The sequence below is a fragment of the Schistocerca gregaria genome, chromosome 3, assembly GCF_023897955.1.
Source record: "Schistocerca gregaria isolate iqSchGreg1 chromosome 3, iqSchGreg1.2, whole genome shotgun sequence".
Taxonomy (NCBI): domain Eukaryota; kingdom Metazoa; phylum Arthropoda; class Insecta; order Orthoptera; family Acrididae; genus Schistocerca; species Schistocerca gregaria.
The window spans coordinates 765,374,838-765,395,285 of NC_064922.1; the positions used below are offsets into that span (position 1 = coordinate 765,374,838).

The 20,448-nt window shown below is 39.0% G+C and overlaps 1 protein-coding gene across 1 annotated transcript; it reads left to right on the forward strand.

Annotated features, from left to right (window-relative positions):
• The first annotated feature begins 89 nt into the window (after positions 1-89).
• Positions 90-10,772, forward strand: LOC126355078 (phosphatidylcholine translocator ABCB4-like). The gene is given in 4 exon segments (XM_050005262.1): positions 90-270; positions 2,983-3,079; positions 3,082-3,128; positions 9,633-10,772. Coding segments are annotated over 4 exon segments (519 nt in total). The 5' UTR covers positions 90-96; the 3' UTR covers positions 9,834-10,772.
• Positions 10,773-20,448: the final 9,676 nt, after the last annotated feature.

Below are 20,448 nucleotides of genomic sequence, written 5' to 3' on the forward strand. Positions count from 1 at the left end.
CAGACAATTTCGTGATACTTCATTCAGTAGGCATCTCATTTTTTAAATGCAAATTTTCTGTTGCGTGTAGACGACCGTGACGTGTCAGAGGTGAAGATGGCGAACCTCCGAGAGCAGATGGGCATCGTTTCTCAGGAGCCGGTGCTGTTTGACCGGACCATAGCGGAGAACATCGCGTACGGCGACAACTCCAGGGAGGTTCCCATGGCGGAGATTATCGCTGCAGCCAAGAATTCCAACATACACAACTTCATCGCCTCCCTGCCGCAGGTGAGGACACCAGCCGTGCTAGCTGTGTTCGTAACGACTTACAGTTGAGGGAACGTGTACATTCATGATATCACTTCCATGATTTCAAGGCCGGTCGGTGTGGCCGTGCGGTTCTAAGCGCTATGTGACATACGCTACGGTCGCAGGTTCGAATCCTGCCTCGGGCATGGATGTGTTTGATGTCCTTAGGTTAGTTATGTTTAAGTAGTTCTAAGTTCTAGAGGACCGATTATCACAGATGTTAAGTCCCATAGTGCTCAGAGCCATTTGAACCATTTGAACCATGATTTCTACCAATAATATTGAGAATGATGTAACAGATTCAGTAGACTTTGGGAAATTGTGAGAGAGAAGATTTAAAGTAGGTCTCAATAGGATTCATTATGTGAGGAAAGATCATTTATGTTTTTTCGAGTGACCGTCAAGTTAAGATGTCGTAAGAAACTACACTTCTCTCCTTACTTCTTTCTGCATTTCCTACGTTTCATATATGTACAAAAGTTGAAACTTCCCCTTTTGAACGTAAAGAATGACTGTACTGGTAAAACTTCTACCTTACTTGATTTTCAAACTCCAGAGTGAAACTGACCGTACTAAGACTGTTTTCTCTTTACTTATTCCGATCATTTCTAAACTAACACACAATATTTTAGCGCAACGCAATTTGACTTTCGATAATCCCTACAAAAGAATAGCCCTGACTAACGAAAACCTAAGCCCTTCATGAATCACTTACCTCACAAAAATCTTCGTTACCCGAACTACTGCAATACAGCCAGCTAAATAAAAGATCTAACTACTGAAGGCACTAACTACTGATAGTCATACAGTTAGCAAATGAAAGATTTTGATAGAGAACAATCAGTGTATTTAACTTAATAGCGTTCAAAAGTGGGCTGTTCACATCCAACTGCCCAACACTACACTAGCAAATAACTTCCAACAATGAGTCCAACCAGCCACAGACTGCACACAAATCACTTAGTAATTTTAATATCGAGCGCGACGTGACGTTACCAACATAAAAACCTAAATAGCCTACTTACAAAGTAAGCAATTAAGTAACATGTATTATATGCTATAGTTGTTAATTGCCGTGAGATTGTGAGAGGGATCGGAGGTTGCAGCACACTGGATCACACAAGTAATAAAGGATAAAAAGAACTGAAAATCTTCTCAAAAATAGAAGAACTTCAAAAAATGCAAGCAGAAATGACAACTACCACAATAACCAATATGAAAATGTGGCTACTTTGAAGTATATGATGACGAGGGTGACGAGACGATGATGATAATTGTTTCTCTGCTGAACCTTCACTCTGATAGTGACCTAATACGCGTTCACTCATTCTGACTAAAAGAAGTAAATAAGATGACAATGACATCTTGTTATATGCGTAAGGACCACTAAATCAAAAACATTGTCATATTTTACGGCCTACCGTGTAGTGAAATATTATCCAGTTACCACATGTTAGTGGTACGTTCTAGAGGAAATACTGTTGGTCTCACAACGCAACATGCTATTTATTTCTGTGTCAAAGCTGCACTGTAGTTACTGTCATTTAACGACTTACTATTGCAGATGTGAGCTTAGTGACAAAGAGTTTGGAATACTTCTTACTTAGTTCTATACCAACAGAAGGCAACAGAAGGATTCTATGTTTCCTTAATGTTGTTCACTTCATATCAACTCCTTTTATACTTTTGAACGACTTAAAAACGTTTATTCTGTTCTTTTTTTGTACCGCCCTCAACTTTGCTTTTCCACAAACAGTCATTCTCGTTACTATTATTACTAATCACTTGAAAGAAATACATCAGCCGACCACCTTCGTACAAATTTATTTATTTAGATACGCGTTTAGGGTTTCATCTTTCTTCAGCAATCATAATTCGTATGCTTCATCAGGACTACATTTTTGTCTGTAACTTATAGCTCCTTGTTTCTCATTTATGTGGAGTAACAACCACACTTTGAGATTCACCAGTAAACTGATCCACCACAGCATTTGGTATGCCGACTTGTCATAAATAAAGTTAAATAAAATTGGATGGTTGCTCCATTTCTTCCTGTAATTTAATTCACAGCCCCGGAGCTCAGCCATTATTGTTACGTGTAAATTAATACTAGTAATCTCTTTTCCCTTATTTTCTCCTTGAGTCGAATTTCATGTTAAATAGTTAATTTCTTGATGGCTCATTTTTTTCTTCGACTTCCTCAGTTCCAGCCAAGTGGTAAGCTTCGTCCATGAAAACTGATGTTAATCGTTATTTCAGTTACCTTTCTTGCATCTTATAAATTATAGAGTGCAGCAATCAGTCGTCCTTTTTAGATTTTATTATGCAAAACCAGATTTCGGCTAGTAGCTATCCATTCTTACTGCCCGAACAATAGGGACTTACTTGCATTGAGAATAAAAATAGCGCCTTGAGAATGGCTAGTTACTAACCGAAATCTGGATTTGCATAATAAAATCTAGAAAAGACGACTGATTGCTGCACTCTATAATTTATAAGTCACATACAGTCGCTGAGTGCGTCTACTTTGCGAATGGAAGGTAACCTGATTTCTTGCATCTGTTACTGGCTTCTTACTCACTTGATTTACTCTTCACCTGACGTATCGTAAGAGTGACGAAAAAAATTAGGCCAAACGAGCACCCTCCGTTTTAGGACTTTTTGTTAGTTGCACATGGTGTCCTCTTGCAGGGCAACGACACGCGAATGGGTGAGAAGGGCACGCAGCTGTCTGGAGGGCAGAAGCAGCGCGTGGCCATCGCGAGGGCGCTCGTCCGGAACCCGAAGATACTCTGCTCGACGAGGCCACATCTGCACTCGACGTTGAGAGCGAGAAGGTAAGCATTGTGGCTACAAAGCCTCGAGCGACGGAGTCTTTGGGTAAAAGGTCTTCGCTTAACTTCCAGCCTCAAATTCTGATAAAATCCCAAGCTTTCGTTAAACCACCTCCATAACCGTCCGCAAGAACTTAATTAGACTCAGCCCCTCGCGAAGGCTTGGGGTTGTATCCGACTTTGATCAGACATGTTGAGAACCTTTTGTCCAGTTTAACATTTTCATGTACTTATTTTATGCATTTGGAACAAGAATTAAAAGTTCAAGTGAGCGAAATAAAAACTCGAAGGTTCACCTGTGATATTGTGTCTTGGAATGAAGTTACAAGGTGAACATCAACAAAAGCAAGACAATGGTACTAGTATAAAGGCGAAACAAATTAGGAAAATGAGATTAGAGATTAAGACATTGTAGTTACTGGTTGAGTTATGTTATTTGAGCAGCAAAAGAAATAACGACAGTCGCAGTAGAGACTATAAAATGCAGATTGGTAAAATCGATAATAGCAATTTTGGGAAAGATAAATCCATTGACTCTGAGCTCTTATGTACCAAAATACAAGAATGATGGCATACGTTTAAATTCCCTAGTAATATAGTAGATAAACATTCAACTCACACGCACATACGTCACACACAAGTCACTTACGCAACAGAAACGTTCAATTATAGTGACTTGTGGTTTGTTAGTCTAGGCAAACTTCCACAAATTAGGGGCAAATGCAGTTATAAAATGATAATAATAGTAAAATTGGTAACTATATGTATAGAAATTTGTAATTTACTTATATTTAGAGGTTCTGCACTTATTTAGAAATAATACGATGAAAAATAGCTATTAAAAGAAATATTTAACTCCAGCTTTAGAAGTATGTATCATATTTTATACCATCAATATACCTGTTTCTGTGTGGCTACTGTTGTCAGGCTCGCGACTTACTGCCCAAGCTCTTCATAACATGAGTACAGATCACCCACAAAATTCTCAAAATTTTGCGATCTCCTATTTTCTATGAAACTGAAACAAACATTTTTAAAACCTTTCTTAGGGAGCCTTCTCATCGTCATGTAACATTTCATCAAATTGCTTGTATGTGAAAAGCACTCAAATCCGTGGACCAACGGAGATACTCTGTTTGAATTTTGGCTTACTTGACTGTAATTTTTTCCTCAACTGTTTATAAGCCTCGTCTTCTTTACCAAATTCTGCATGATTTTTGTAAAAATCACTACAAAACAAAACACAACGACAAACTGAAACTCTACTTCCAACAACACTAACTCGTCATGTGTACCTATTATACATACGTTGACAATAAATTTATATTATTTTCCGTTATGGATGTTAAGTTCTCTAAAACAAAAACCAAAGCTAAGTTTCAATTTTCTTCATTACGTTCGTTACAGCACATTGGAACTGGTAAGAATTAGCTATTCCATACAGTTCACGCGTTGCATGGTGTAAAAAGAATGTATGACTTCATTAGAGTTACGGAGAATAGTAAGAAGTCCCAAGATAAATATATTAACAACTGCAGCGAGCTCTCAAGTGGAAGTATTTTCAATTTTTTCTTTTTACCATCGTCTCTCAAAACATATCGAATAAAATAGAATATGTCTTCCATAATATTTCATCAAAACATGGCGCTGTTATACGCCGAAAAATCTTTTAGACAAAAACTAATCATTCTTGGCTTCGCCGCACACATGCAGCTCTTAAAGAAGAGACAAAATAGTTTTTGTCTGTCTTATTTTTATCAGGTTACTAAGTCTTACCGTGAGCTTCATTAACCAACAGGTTACCCTCTTTTGAAACAGACAAAGTTTCTCGGTCCTAATCACAACTTTGCTGAATGTATCTTCTTTAAAGCAGCGAACCTGTAAGAATAATAATAAATTCCTAACTTCAGTAAAACTTTAACATGAATATTAATTAAAGAGATAACCTATAGCTCTGCGACCCAGCAATATGAAACTGCACCCAACCAAATTTAAAACTGTGTCTGCTGCGGATAAATGCTAAAATATTCTCGCTCTTCCTAGTCAAGATTACTACTTATTTCATATAGAAAATTCTCACTGCTATTAATTTAACAATTATTTGTTACAAAGAGCTCGTATACATTACTAAGTAAATCAACATTACGTTACCTCCAGCCGGTGTCAGAACAATAGATAACGAGTGAGTCATATTTCACTGCGGCAATTTCGAAAAAAATAATGATGCATTGTTTTCCTTAAAGTTACAAGTAGCTGACAAAACCGGCATTGGCCCGACATTCATTTTTCCAAGTTTGTATAGTGCACAATGGAAAGGTACCGCACTGTTTTTGTTTCTCTGTAGATTTCTATAGAAAGGAAGTAGTAGCAGAACAAACGGGAATCGAACCAAGGTTCTATTAGTAATCAAGGAAACTGTAATAACGTAAAAGGAAACGGTCGCCAGCCTACATAGGCAAAGTTCTACCAAGTACTAGTATGGTTCATAAGGAAAGTTAAGTATTGGGACTGACATTTCTTGGCACTGCAATTCTGTTTTTCTGATATATGCAAGACAGTAGCGCAATTCAGAAAGTAATGTACCGGTGATCTGACATGAATTAAACAGAAGAAGTATTGATAAGTTTAAGAAACAACTGGCTCTCAATAACAGTCACTACCCGTACATTACAGTAGGAAGGTAATGATCAATATCGATAAATAATTACTAATGGTGGAGTACTACTAACTTGGACAAGGGTTTCTTTTGTCGGTTTATTTAGGGGTAATTACTACCACTGAACTAGTTTTCAACTAATTTTATCTTTTGTAGAGATTATTATATCCATTTTCAAGGAGCATTCACTGTCTTTTACAATTTGGGTCGGGTGGGACATGGGATACCTGAATCTAGTATAGTACGAGTAGTTGTAGCTGTTTGATTACTATAGCACACACAAATTATCGGAATAAAAGTTGTACTTATTGATTACTGTTACTGTAAAACGAAATTTAAATCTGGCTCAACTGTTAGCATGGGGATCCAGAAACCCGTCTATCATTAGACTCGTATCTAGGCTCAACATTTTAGACACAACTCAATATTAGAAACATCTTAACTAGGAGTATATAACGCATGAAATAATAAACACTGTTCATCCAATAAGAAGTATCTTTAATCTGAATGTTTTAAACTTTCTCTTATCAATTGCACTTTGATAAAACTTGAACTATCCTTTTATGAAAATTATGTGGAGTATTTCAAAACTTACGCTCACTAAACAATTATATACTTTACCACTCCACAAAGTTTGCTAAATTTTGTTAAGAAAAGTAATTGCTTTTCAGTTCAATAAGATAGGATACTCGGAATTATCATAGCACTTGGGATAGGTCCCTGTCTCGTTAAACGACTAAGGGTAAAATACGATGGCTCAACACAAAGTTTACAGAACACAAACTAGTTACTGAAGAAAACATCGCATGGCTGATCAGTGCAATTATACAATACTCAACTGGCGATTTGAGAGAAAGGAGGTGGCAGTAATGGCCTCATACGCTTTTCAAAAAAGGCGGCAAAAACATCCATGGCTCTTTCTGTTTACATAGCTCTGAAAATTCTCTTCTTAGCGTCAGATTTTCGTAGTATAGAGCCAGCCTAAGTATGTCGTGAATAACAAGCATACTTATGTCCACATCCGGGGCTATATTATACAGTCTTGCAGTTCTTACTTCGTTGAGTTCACAAGATGCGCACACTTTGGCTGCTAGCCACCAACTGACTGATACCACACAGGAGCCTTACAGCTGGACCGTCAGATCCACCTTTTCTATTCCCGACTAGCCAGTTCTGTTGCGTGGGGGCTTCCCGCCACGTTTTATATTATCACAAACCTTCCTTCTCTCCGCATGATTGAGTTTTACAAGTAAAATTTTAACATTTTCAATTTCGTAGGGTATATTACTTTTAAAATTACATTCATAGATAATTAAAATTGCATAAATGGTCATAAATAAATAAATATACAGATGATACATCAAAGAGCTTGGTGATACAGAATTAACGTTAAGTGAAAACAGACAAAGAAGTTAGATAAGACAGTTCTAGGTAATATCGATAGTAGTGTTACAGTACCACGATATAATTTTGTGGATGCATTTAGCGGAATATTTGAATACTGTCTTCAAAATTTTTTAAGAATGGAGGTACTAGCATAGAAGTAATAAATTTAATCGGCATGGATGATCCAGTAGTTTTTCAAGCAGCTCATTGTTTATGACGTCATATTTCCTGAGCTATGATATGTAAGTGGTCCTTACTTCCACAGCAATTGTTTTCTGATAGTAAGGGATGTGTATGCCAAGTTTGGTTATACTTGCTCCTGTGGTTTAGGAGATGTGGGATATACGCACACACACAAACACACACACACTTACATCCATTTTTATAATATGCACGGATATACAAGTTTCGTTTCACTACAAATACTTCCAATCGCTTTGTTTACAGGAAAATAATTTCTTAGATCAATTCAAAAGCATTTATTTTCGTTAAATTTTGTTCATATCAGAGCGTTTCTGTCAATATTTTGATCTGGAAGGATAAATAGCAGTCTTGTATTAACCACGCACAGAATTAACAAGACGTCGATATGTTCATCTGTTCCATGTTTGAGTCTGCGCCACATAAAAGGAATGAAAGAAAACTGGGTTTAAGTAGACAGTTGTCTTTATGTACTGACCTGTACTTGAAAGGGAATATCAACGAATAAAAACTGTTTAGGATTCCCAGCTGTACTGTTCCATTTACCATGCTGTTCATCATATCACAATACTTCCTTTGGTAGCTTCCTGTGAAAGTAAAAAAGAAAAAAGATACAAGGTTGAGATTCATTTTTTACTTCTAAAGCACATGTAAGTAAACGGGCCATAAGAAAACGTCTTTTATAATGATATTTGTCGAGAGTATAGTGTTGTGTGGAAGTGATACGTGGCCTACAAACAGTTCAGGCAAGAAGAGAACAGCCTTCTTTGAAAAGTGATGCTATAGAAGAATGCCGATGATGAGCTGTGAATATTGGATAACTGAAGAATATGTACCGAATCGAATTGTGGAGAAGAGGAATTCTGGTACAACTTAACTAAATGAAGGAACCAGTTGGTATGACACATCCTGAAACGTCAAGGAATCGTCTGTTAGGTACCGGAGGAAAGCATGTGGCGTAAAAATTGTAGAGGGAGACCAGGGCTCGACTACTGCACTCAGGTTCCAGATTCCTGTCTGGTCATCTTGATTTAAGTTTTCCGTAATTTCAATAAAATCCTTCCCCAATCAGGACTCGTGCTGCGTCTCGAATGACCTTGTCCTCGATGGGACGATAAACTTAATCTTCCTTTCTCCGCACTTGACAAAGTCTACATGTGTACATCGGAATGGGCACAGCCAACACGATGAATTGCCTTCGGTCGTTTGTGATCTCCCGCAGTCGTAAATGTCCGCTGGTTCGCCCTAGTAAAAACCCAGTGCTTCATTTATAGGATAAAAAAGAGGTTCTCGTACTGCGACATCCTAGGAAGGGCGTTTGAATTTTAGACTTCTTAAAACGCTATTTTCACGCTCTTCTGCGCATTTTAAAAGTGCGAATACAATATTTGTTCTGGTAAAAAATAAGTTTTATCTTACCACATCACAAAATCTGCGTTTCCGATTTTTCGTCAGAGGTACCAGTACGGAGTACCGGTGCGTACCGTCACAAATCAAGCATTGTATAAAAACCTATTAACTGAAATGCTCGTGCCGGCCGGTGTGGCCGAGCGGTTCTAGGCGCTTCAGTCTGGAACTGCGCAACCGATACGGTCGCAGGTTCAAATCGTGCCTCGGGCATGGATGTGTGTGATGTCCTTAAGTTAGTTAGGTTTAAGTAGTTCTAAGTTCTAGGGGACTGATGACCTCAGATGTTAAGTCCCATAGTGCTCAGAGCCATTTGAACGATTTTTTTAAATTTTCGTAACGTCGTCTATTTCCCATTGTCCACTTTATCTTCAGTTCAGAAGAACGAGGTTCAAAAGACATTATTCATTCTGCAGAGACATCTTGTTCTGGCTCACCATCGTTTTTGGTCCCGACAAACTATTGTTTGTGACTTATCGAGGACATTGAGAACATAAAGCTTTTTACTGAAACTGACACAGTACGTAAGTCCTTTTGAGATTTTTCTTTGCCATTCCACATTTGCCAATATCTTTCGTCTTGTGTGTTGGGAGCGTGGCATAATACCACACCAGGACTGTGTTTCAGTGGACAGTACAGTAGTTTTCAGTGGGAATTGCATCCGCTCTTTGTAGGGTCTGAACTGAGCCAATGAGATAGTGGCTACTCCGCTTCAGATATTTAAGAACCGGACCTGAGGCCCCACTTACTGGAGATGAGAACAGTGGTTGTTGTATTTTCAGGCATGCTACGGGGTGACTACGAGGAACGTGGGGGGATATCTTGGTGAGCTTACTACCCTTGATTCATTTCAACAGGTGGTGCAAGAAGCGCTGGACAAGGCGAAGGAAGGACGCACGTGCATCACCATCGCTCACCGACTGATGACCATCCAGGACGCTGACGTTATTTGTGTCATCAACGAAGGCCGCGTGGCTGAGCTCGGGAAACACGCAGAGCTGTTGGAGCGACGGGGCATCTACCACAAGCTGCACAGCCTGCAGGCGGGCCGCCGGTAGCACATTACGTCCTCCTTCCCTCTGTCTTCGTCGTCTCTAATAATTTATTTTTCTACTTCTCTACTGAGATCCCATCTCCCGAAGACGGTAGCTTGGCAAACTGGACCATACTCCAATTGCTGAAGAATTCTGCTCGCAGAGAAATGCATTTCATTCTTACAAAACGATTATTTCCAAATCGTCTGATCTATACTGATAGCTGGAAAGAAGTGTGATGTTGTGTCTTCTACTACGTTATTATATATATTGTGCAGTGTAATGTGAGTGCTTTGGAGACTCAACACATTTAACATTCTTGTACATGCCGATGGAACCTGGTATAATTTTTATTGTACTGAAACTAGTTTCGACAACATTGGTTGACAACATCTGTCAGACCTTAGAATTATAAAATAGTCTGTATCACGCGTCCACAATTTCATAATTTATTACATGCGTACTCAGTGCCGTGAAAGTAAGTGCTTCTGTAACTAGTTTCGACAATACATAATCATTTGTCGCACCTCAGAATCTGTACCATGTGTCCATAATTTTAAAATGAGTTACATACGTACTTAGTGCTCTGAAAGTACGTAGGTCTGTGACAGACAATGTCATGGCATACCACAGTCCACTCAGTTTCACAGCACAGGGTGTGTAGTTATACATCACGTTTTAAAATTATTTACCTGTGGCATACATCATTTTAAATTTCTCAAGTCTGTTATATAATGGTACGTTATGGAAACTCATTTCAGAACAACAAAGATTTTAGCAGCTTGTGGTGGTACACACAAAAATGTCTTTCATAAAAGCCGTGCAGCACAATATAAAGAACACTTATTTAACGTATACATTGTTACGATGGAACATTAGGGTGTGTCCTCTCACTTCGACATTATTTCTTAACTAATGATATGAACTCGGTTTCTGAATAAATCTCATCTTGCGCTGTTTTTCTTTATATTTATTTTGAGATTTATTTATTGTATCTATCAGATTAGAACTAAATGTTTATTATTTATATAATTTTATAAATAAATTATTTTTAATTTATAGTTTTCTGTTATTCTTCCCACAATACAATCAAACATGTTCTCCCGGCTACCTGTATTGCGAGAAGCATCAGAAAACTGTGACCTGATTTATAACTAAAACACCAGGGTAACAAGCAGACTAATACTAATCATTTCCCAAGTTACTTGAATCACAGATGTTCACAGACAGTTTGCATCACCACCACCAGGAACACCAACACCGCCACTGCATCTTCACCTCAGGTCAAGCTGATTACTCTGTTAACTATTTAACTTAATTTTCTAATATTTTTATTTAATGAATTTTACACGAGAGCCTTATTTCGACCTTATAGGACATTAGCAACCCCCCGTTTTTAAGAAAACTACCCCTGTAGTTCATGATGCATACCAACTCAGAATTGTCGGAATCGATAGATAATTGAAAACTGAGCATTTTTAATAACCATTTATGGGGTTCGCAAACTCATGTTTTCCTAGAAATCTTAGAAATCACGGAAGGAAAACTTTTCGACTTCCGCTTGTGTACCCATAGGTATGCGCCATCGCGCCAAAGCTCCTGTTACTTACCGGTCACGGCATCTTCCTGCTGAGTGGAGACTCTATTCGATCACGAGTTTCATTCTACAGATTTGTTTTTTCATTTGTATCTTTTCCGCATAAAAACTGGTAGCAATAGGCTGATTAATAAGGTAAGTAAATCAATATGGGATAATAAAATGCACCTAAGAGCCAAAGAAATTGGTACACCTGCCTAATATCGTGTAGGGGCCCCAGGAGGACGCAGAAATAGCGCAACACGACGTTGCATGGACTCGAGTAATGTCTGAAATAGTGCTGGAGGGAACTGACACCATGAATCCTGCAGTGGTGTCCGTAAAACCGTAAGAGTACGAAGAGGTGGTGATCTCTTCTGAACAACATGTTGCAACGCAACCCATAAATGCTTAATAATGTTCACGTTTGGGGTGTTTGGCGGCCAGTGGAAGCGTTTAAACTCAGAAGAGTGTTCCTGGAGCCACGGTGTAGCAATTCTGGACGTTTGGGATGTCTCATTGTTCTGCTGGAATTGCCCAAGTCTATCAGAATGCACAATGGACATGAATGGATGCAGGTGATCAAACAGGATGCTTACGTACGTGTCATCTGTCAGAGTCGTATGTTGACATATCAGAGATCCAACATCACTCCAGCGGCACACGCCCCACTCCCTTACAGAGACTCCATCAGCTTGAACAGTCCCCTGCTGACATGCAGGGTGCATAGACTCATGAGGTTGTCTCCATACCCGTAAACGTCCATCCGCTCGATACAATGTTAAACGAGACTCGTCCGATCAGGCAACATGTTTCTAGTCATCAACAGTCCAATGAAGGCGTTGGCGGACCCAGGGGAGGCGCAAAGCTTTGTGTCGTGCAGTCATCAAATGTAAATGAGTGGGCCTTCAGCTCTGCAAACCCATATCTATGATGTTTCGTTGAATGGTTCGAACGCTGACACGTGTTGGTGGCCCAGCACTGCAATCTGCAGCAGTTTGCGGAAGGTTTGCACTTCTGTCACGTTGAACGATTGTCTGCCGTCGTCGTTGGTTCCGTTCTTGCAGGATCTTTTTTAGACCGCAGCGATGTCGGAGATTGGGAAGTTTTACCCGATTCCTGATGTTCACGGTACACTCGTGAAATGTTCGTACGGGAAAATCCCCACTTCATCGCTGCCTCGGACGTGTTGTGTCCCATTGCTCGTGTGCCGACTATAACACCATGTTGAAAGTCACTTAAATCTTGATAACTTGCCATTGTAGCAGCAGTAACCGATCTAACAACTGCACTAGACACTTGTGTTATATAGGCGTTTCCGATCGCAGCGCCGTATTCTGCCTGTTTACATATCTCTGTATTGGAATACATATGCCTATACCAGTTTCTTTGGAGCTTCGGGGTAGGAAAGTAAATATCTCAGACGAATTGGATTAGTAAAAATTTAAAATTTTAAGTCTCTTTACGAGGTCCGTTAAATAAGCATCCGACTTCTGACTGGGAAAAAGATCTGCCTAGTCTGGAGAGTTGGACGTTCTCATTGTTTTCCTTGGGGCTCCACACACTTCTCCCAGCGATGCCACCATTTTTGGAAGCAGGGTGGAAAAGCCTCTTCCGGAAAGGAGTTTAGCTCGGCCGCCACTTCTGCCATAATGTCCTCTCTTGTTTGAAATCGCGATCCTTTCAATTACTTCCTGAGTTGAGGGAACAACCAGAAGTAGCAGGGGACCGAAGCAGGAGAATAAGGAACGTGTTGAAGCACAGGAATCTGGTTTTTCGCCAAAAAAGTCTTAATCAAGTGTGGGAATGAGCTGGAGCATTGTCGTGATGAAGGCACCAATTTCCTGTTGACCGCAAGCCCGGTCTCTTCTGCCACACAGCATCACGTAGCGACGGAGGACATCCCTGTAGTAGACTTTGGTGATTTTTTGACCTTGTGGTGCATTGCCGTGGCGTACCATACCGCTGGAGTTAAAGAAAGCAGTCAGCATCACTTTGGCGTTGCTGCCATTTGGAGGCCTTCTTTGCTGTTGCTGACGAGGAATGTTTCTACAGTGTCAACTGGCATTTTGTTTCTGGATCGTACCTGATAGCCAGGACGGGCCGCCAGTGATTACATTCACAAAGTAGGGGTCACTATTTGTGAAGTCCAGCATGTCCTGTAAGACACGAGATTGCTTTTGCTCTGCCGTCAGCAGCTTTGACGCAAATTTCGACTACACTCTTTTCTTCGCCAAAACTTCGGTCAGTGTGGAAGGCACCAAAAAAATGCAGATTCCCACCTCTTCCGAAATTTCCCTGATCGTTGGACGACGGCCCCACACCTCCATAGCGTTCACTTTGGCAATGGCCTAGTCATTTCGGCATGTTGATGGTCGACCAGTCGTGGCTCCCTCTCCACCGAAGTGCAGCCGTCTTCGAACCGGTTTACCACTCCTTAGTCTGATACCTATAGCACAGTCACGGAAAGCCTTCTGAAACTTCCAGATGGTTTCCACCTGGCTGTCGCCCAATTTCTGGCAAAATTTGATGCAGTAGCGCTGTCCCAGTATTTCGGTCATTTCCCTTGCGATGAAAAACAGGCGCGAGCACTACACATTACCTCACTCTACTGTCGCTTGTCAGCAACAAGCGCTATCAATCGTCGGAAAAAAATTCACGCTTCTGCAGGAAGGTTCAAGATGCGTTCTAGATTCAAATCTATTAAGTGTTCGTAAATAAAAATAAAATAAAATCGGATACTTTTCTAACAGACATCGTATGTAAAACAATTCTGATTAAAATAGATCCGAACACAGGCATTTGGTGCATATTATCACGTAAGGGAAAAAAACTAACCAATATCGTGATTGTTGTGTACACAAAAAAAATGGCTCTGAGCACTATGGGACTCAACATCTGAGGTCATCAGTCCCCTTGAACTTAGAACTACTTAAACCAAACTAACCTAAGGACATCACACACATCCATGTCCGAGCCAGGATTCGAACCTGCGACCCTAGCAGCCACGCGGTTCCAGACTGAAGTGCCTAGAACCGCACGGCCACCGCGGTCGGCTGTACATAAAATAACGCTTTGCTACACAGCGCAGTATTCCATCAGAGCATATGGAAAATTTTTGCCTTAAGTTTTTCTGTGCTTGTGAGAAACTAACGTTAATTTCGACCTCAGGGTAGAAAAGAGATAAATCATTTGGACAAGTTGTTTAAAATATTTACTTCGCTTACTCCAAATACGCGAAACAGAAGCATTCAGATTACAAAACATACATTGAGAACACTGTAAAACCATACATTGCTGATAACAAATTTTGTCTGATACTGGTTATCTGGGGTGGACAAACTAACGCCGTCTGTATGATAGCATATTTATAGATGACGTCCGTCAGCCTGCTTGCACGGTAGGACTTCTACCGCCAAATAGCGCACTGTAACTGTATAGTGGATTTTTAGGATTTTGGGTGGAGCGATTGATCGACCTTGGGGTTGAGCCTTTAATAAAGCGTTTTTACAACGAGTCTCAAATTTAACATTGATATATTTCGCTGTATAACATTCAGTTTTAAGGACTTAGTGCCGGTAAGGGAAAAGGTGACTTCGAAATTCAAAGAAATTTTTAGTTCTGATTTATACTAAGAAGGAATAAGATGCACAATCAATCATTACTACGTAAGAGCTTCTGGCTAAACGAGAAATAAATAAATGTGCAGAAATACAATATCCGAAGCAGATATTTTAAATAGGACTATTTCAGTGAGATAAATTTACCGACTCGATGTCGGAGTATAGTCACCAGTGTCAATTACATATTCCTACAATTGCGTACGTAATACGGCATCACATATAAGTAAATAATTTTTTGAAATAGATAAGGTTATGTGAGAACCTGAGCTAAAGATTATAATCACTAGTCAGAATGTGCATCAAAATGGAGATAGTGAGTAACTTCCCACTAACATGGCTTCCCCAAAATGTTAATTCAGTTACACCGACAAACTTGGCACTAACAGGGAACACAACTACCTTTATATTCCAAATAGAAAACTGGCCAGTAATTTTTAATAGCAGCTTATTGAGAAAAACATTGCTTATAATTACACGTTATTAAAATCGTAACTTAAAACATAAAAGTTAAAAATCAGATGAAGTTAAAGTTTGAAACCTTTACCAATCAACAGATGAAATTTTAACTAAGGAAAATATCATGAACAAACGAGCTTTTAGATGCATAGTATCTTTTGTAATATATAGGTCTATACCAAAGTTTCAGGTAGTGAACCATGTTACAGATATAGCTTCCTTGGTTAATTACAAATGCGTCACATTAAAGTGCTTCGCACATGGGGTAGATCTTCAGTACATGGAAACTTCAAACTCAGATGTATTATTAACAGAAACCTGGAACAGATGATTCTTTTCTTCTTTTTCCGTTTGCATCACCTAAGGACCATGCGCCATCTTCAATGCTTCCTCCTTTGTTCTTCTTTCTTATTCCTCCAGTATTCCTTCAACTTTTCACTATGTATCCTTCTTCTCTCCTCAGACTAATTTGAATCTGTCTTCTTTTCCCTACTGCCTTGGAATCCTTCCATTTTTAACACTTTCTTACGAAAAATCTCTCTTTCTGTGGCATCTGTTTCATTTACGTCGCTTCTCTCTAACTCTTTCCTAATTTATTGATTCTACGCTCCTGTTGACTTCATGTCTCAAACATTAAAAATCTTTTTCTTTAACCTTTTGCCTCTCATGCAGTAAAAATGTCGAAAAAATACCGGTCGCTTTTCCGTATCGTTTCAGTTCGTTTTCTATGTTTGTAACACTACCGCCTGCCACTGTTATACCATAACCTCAAAGCTGGAAGCAGTTCGTATACCGGTAAATGATATTATTTTTATTAAAGCAATTGCAGTATAAAGAGGCAGAGCAGTGTTACCCTCTGAAAGGAATTTAGTTGTGTTGACCGTGATATACCTAACGGAGGTGGCTTATCGGAAGTTCAAAAATGGTTCAAATGGCTCTGAGCACTATGGGACTTAACTTCTGTGGTCATCAGTCCCCTAGAACTTAGAACTACTTAAACCTAACTAACCTAATGACTTCACACACAGCCATGCCCGAGGCAGGATTCGAACCTGCGACCGTAGCAGTCCCGCGGTTCCGGACTGCGCACCTAGAACCACTAGACCACGGCGGCCGGCTCTCGGAAGTGAAAGTCAGAATTACGTAAATATTTAAACAGTAATAAACAATAATTTACCTATCCACAGTGTCCAAATGATAACAACAACTGTCGCCAGACTAATTAGGCATAAGAATGAGTAACGTTCTTGTTCAAGGAACTGAAAATAAGTAACTTCAATGGGCAAACACAGCCTATACTTTGTCACACGGGAGTGCAAAGAACTCTGGCAACTGCATATGTTCACTTTAAAGGTTGGAGCTGAAAAAGCAGAACAAACTATATGCATAAATATAACAGATGACGAAACACACTATTACCTTGAGGACTTAGTCAAACTGAATGGTCTCAATAACGTTACTATTCATATTCACTGTAGAATCGTAAATTGGACATAGGTTCAATATTACTTTTCAAACATATTCCTATCTGACATGAAATATGGATATGGTTCACGGCAAAATTAATTATTGTGCATAGATCAATTTTCTCACTACTAAACACCTTTCTTCTTAGAATGAAAATTAAATGGAGTTCACTAACAAATTACTTCTCACTGTCGTTTGAATAAAGAAGTTACGGTTTTCGTAGGTAGTGGTCTTTCTATTAATCATTATCTAGCATGAGAACAATAGACAAACTGCGGATCCTGTTACACCATTAATATGCACTTTTAATATACAAGAGGAACCCAATACTGTTTAGAGTTTGACAGGGATAGCAGGAGTAATAGAAACTTTCTATAATTAAGTAACTTTGTGCATTTGGACTACTTTCAGTGGGGGAGGGGGGTTAATCTTGACCACTGTAGTAGAGCAAAATAAACGCACTTCCATTACATTAGTGAAACAAGCACTTACAAAGCATGAACATGTAACTCTCAACAGTTGCAGTTCTAAACTTTTACTACAGTGAAACACAAATTTGAGATATTTTTAAGATTCTTTCAACAAACAATATTAATTTTTGGCACACTTTATTGCCATATTAATTTTGATATGCTTTCAATAAAGGAGACTCGGTAATCACTTTAGTGTGGGAGGGACCCTAAGTGGTTGTGTGACTGGGGATAAGAAAAATTCAAGGTAGGTATAAGAGTTCCAGTAAAAGTTACCTTATATTTAAACACACTAAAATATCCACCCGACTGACTCTTGATTCCACCTTTTTATCCATACCAACCAAATTTTGCGGGCGCTACAAAATTCTGTTCCCGGGGGGAACCACACCACCAGGATCAGTATTTACATAACAGCAAGTAGTTACTTTAAACAAAACATATCGTTTGCACATGTTGGTATTTCTACAAAGAATTATTTACACAAATTTACAATTATATATATTAAGTTTTCTTCTCTACAAATGAGGCGAAGGATTTAAGTAGTAGAGACAATACATTGCACAGTATTAAATCAGGACATCAAAGTTTCTACATTTCCATACAGTACCGAATTAATCATAGAGTAACTACCGAAACTCAACGATATAACACTAAACAAAACAAAAGGCGAAATAAATTAAATACAGCATTAGAGCTGTGCTGTTACATGTTGCAATATAATTCTTCATTTTTTGCAACTTTGTAAGTACGCTGTTTAGGTTTTTATACTGGTAACGCCACGTTGCGCACTGTATGAAAATCACTGGCTGTGCTGTGTGCTGTCTGTGGCTAGTTTGCATTGTTGTCTGTCATTGTAGTGTTGGTCAGCTGGATGTTAACAGCGCATAGCATTGCGCAGTTGCAGGTGAGCCGCCGGCAGTGGTGGATGTGGGGAGAGAAATAGCAGAGTTTTGAAATTTGTAAGACTAGATGTCATGAACTGCTATGTATATTATGATTTTTAACACTATTAAGGTAAATACATTGTTTTTTCCCTATCAAAATCTCTCATTTGCTAACTATGCCTATCAGTAGTTAGTGCCTTCAGTAGTTTGAATCTTTTATTTAGCTGGCATTAGTGGCGCTGGCTGTATTGCAGTAGTTCGAGGTAACGAGGATTTTTGGTGAGGTAAGTGATTTGTGAAAAGTATAGGTTAATGTTAGTCAGGGCCATTCTTTTGTAGGGATTTTTGAAAGTCAGATTGCGTTGCGCAAAAAATTTTGTGTGTCAGTTTAAGCACAATCATGTATAATTCTTCTAAGGGGAAATTTCATATGTCGACCCTTAGCGGAGAATACCTCACTGGAATCTTCTGATTTTTTCTTGTAGTTTGTGTAATTAGTGTAGCTTTTGTTTATTGCTAGCACGTAATTGCAGAGAGAATCTCCTTTGTAGTTGCAGTCTCATTGTTGTACAGTAAAACAGTTGTGGCATGCATGTAGATTTGCACCAAGTATTTCGCAGCTGCGCTTGCAGTTAACTAGATATTATTTTCAGCGCTATGGTAATGTGTTCTCTTATTTGCTTTTCTGTGTTATTCTGTGAAATATTGTGACAATAATGGCGTGTGAAAAACGTAACACTAGGCTCCAAAGTATGGTAATGTGTTCTCTTATTTGCTTTTCTGTGTTATTCTGTGAAATATTGTGACAATAATGGCGTGTGAAAAACGTAACACTAGGCTCCAAAGTAAACTGAGAAATAATAGTGACGACGAGCGTAGCTTACCAGCACCACTGTGTAGTGAATTAACAGACATTAGAAATAGTAATTTGGTAATTGTGCATAGGGAAATGGAGCGGGCGGCAAACAATGGTGTAGACAATGAAACAAGTAGTGAACAGGGTAGCATTATCGATCGATCGGTCGACAACAGCACGCCTCAGGAATCCGAAATGACAGAACACAATATTGCAAATACTCTTGACTAAGGTTTTGGGTTCTCGCCGTTTTCTCAAATTTGTCAAGACACATTTTCCGCTTGTCATAATGTGAATGTTGCCGGTGCAAATTCACTGCCGAAAAGCACTGAGGAACATGTTTCAGGCACCAGTGCATTGTTATTACAATTAATGCAACAAATGGGACAAAAGCTTCAAAATTTAGACACAATGGAACAAAATCAGAGACAAACACAGCAAAAGCTTCAAACGTTAGACACAATGGAACAAAATCTTCGGAAGTTAGACACCACGCTTAACCAGACACGTAAAGATTTAACTACTGAGTTACATAACATTGAATCGAAATGTCAAACAGTCTGTAATGACGTAAAAACACAAATTTGTGAGCATTTTCAACCTATTTTTTCGCGGCATGAAAATGCATTACAGAATCACGAAGCACCCATAAAAGAACTGCAAACTATTGTTCATGAAAATCATGAGACCTTGCAAGCTAAAATTGACTCAGTTGCATCTACCGATTCGGTTACGCAACTTGCAAAAACTCAGGAAAACTTAAAGGACACTATAGATACTCTGAAAATTGGTTCAGAAAGACACATGGAGGAAATTAGTTCATTATCAGAGAAAGTAGTCCAACTTTCAGCTAAATAATATATCTACAAAGGTAGATGATGATCTGAATGACACAAGACCTGTAGCCTTCGCTGACACTGAAGAGTATGAACAAATTAGAAATTTCATTCAACATCAATACACAGTATCAAAGAGAAATCAGGGAAGTACAAGATCAGTTGGCACAAGTAATACAAGAATTACATATTTCAGAGGGCACTTGCGCTCCAGTACGGGAAGAGGGACATAGAAATACGGAACAACCACAAAATAATGACACAGGACACTTCGTAAATTATGAAAGAAATTGGAAAGGCGCATTGAATTTTGAGATGGAAACGCCGAAACGATGTAACAATGACCGACATGCGACTCGCCGACATGATGATTTTGACTATAAGCTGCTTATTACTACACGTAAATTCAAAACATTTAAGAATTCCGGCAACGACATTCATCCACAATCGTGGCTTCATCAATTCTCT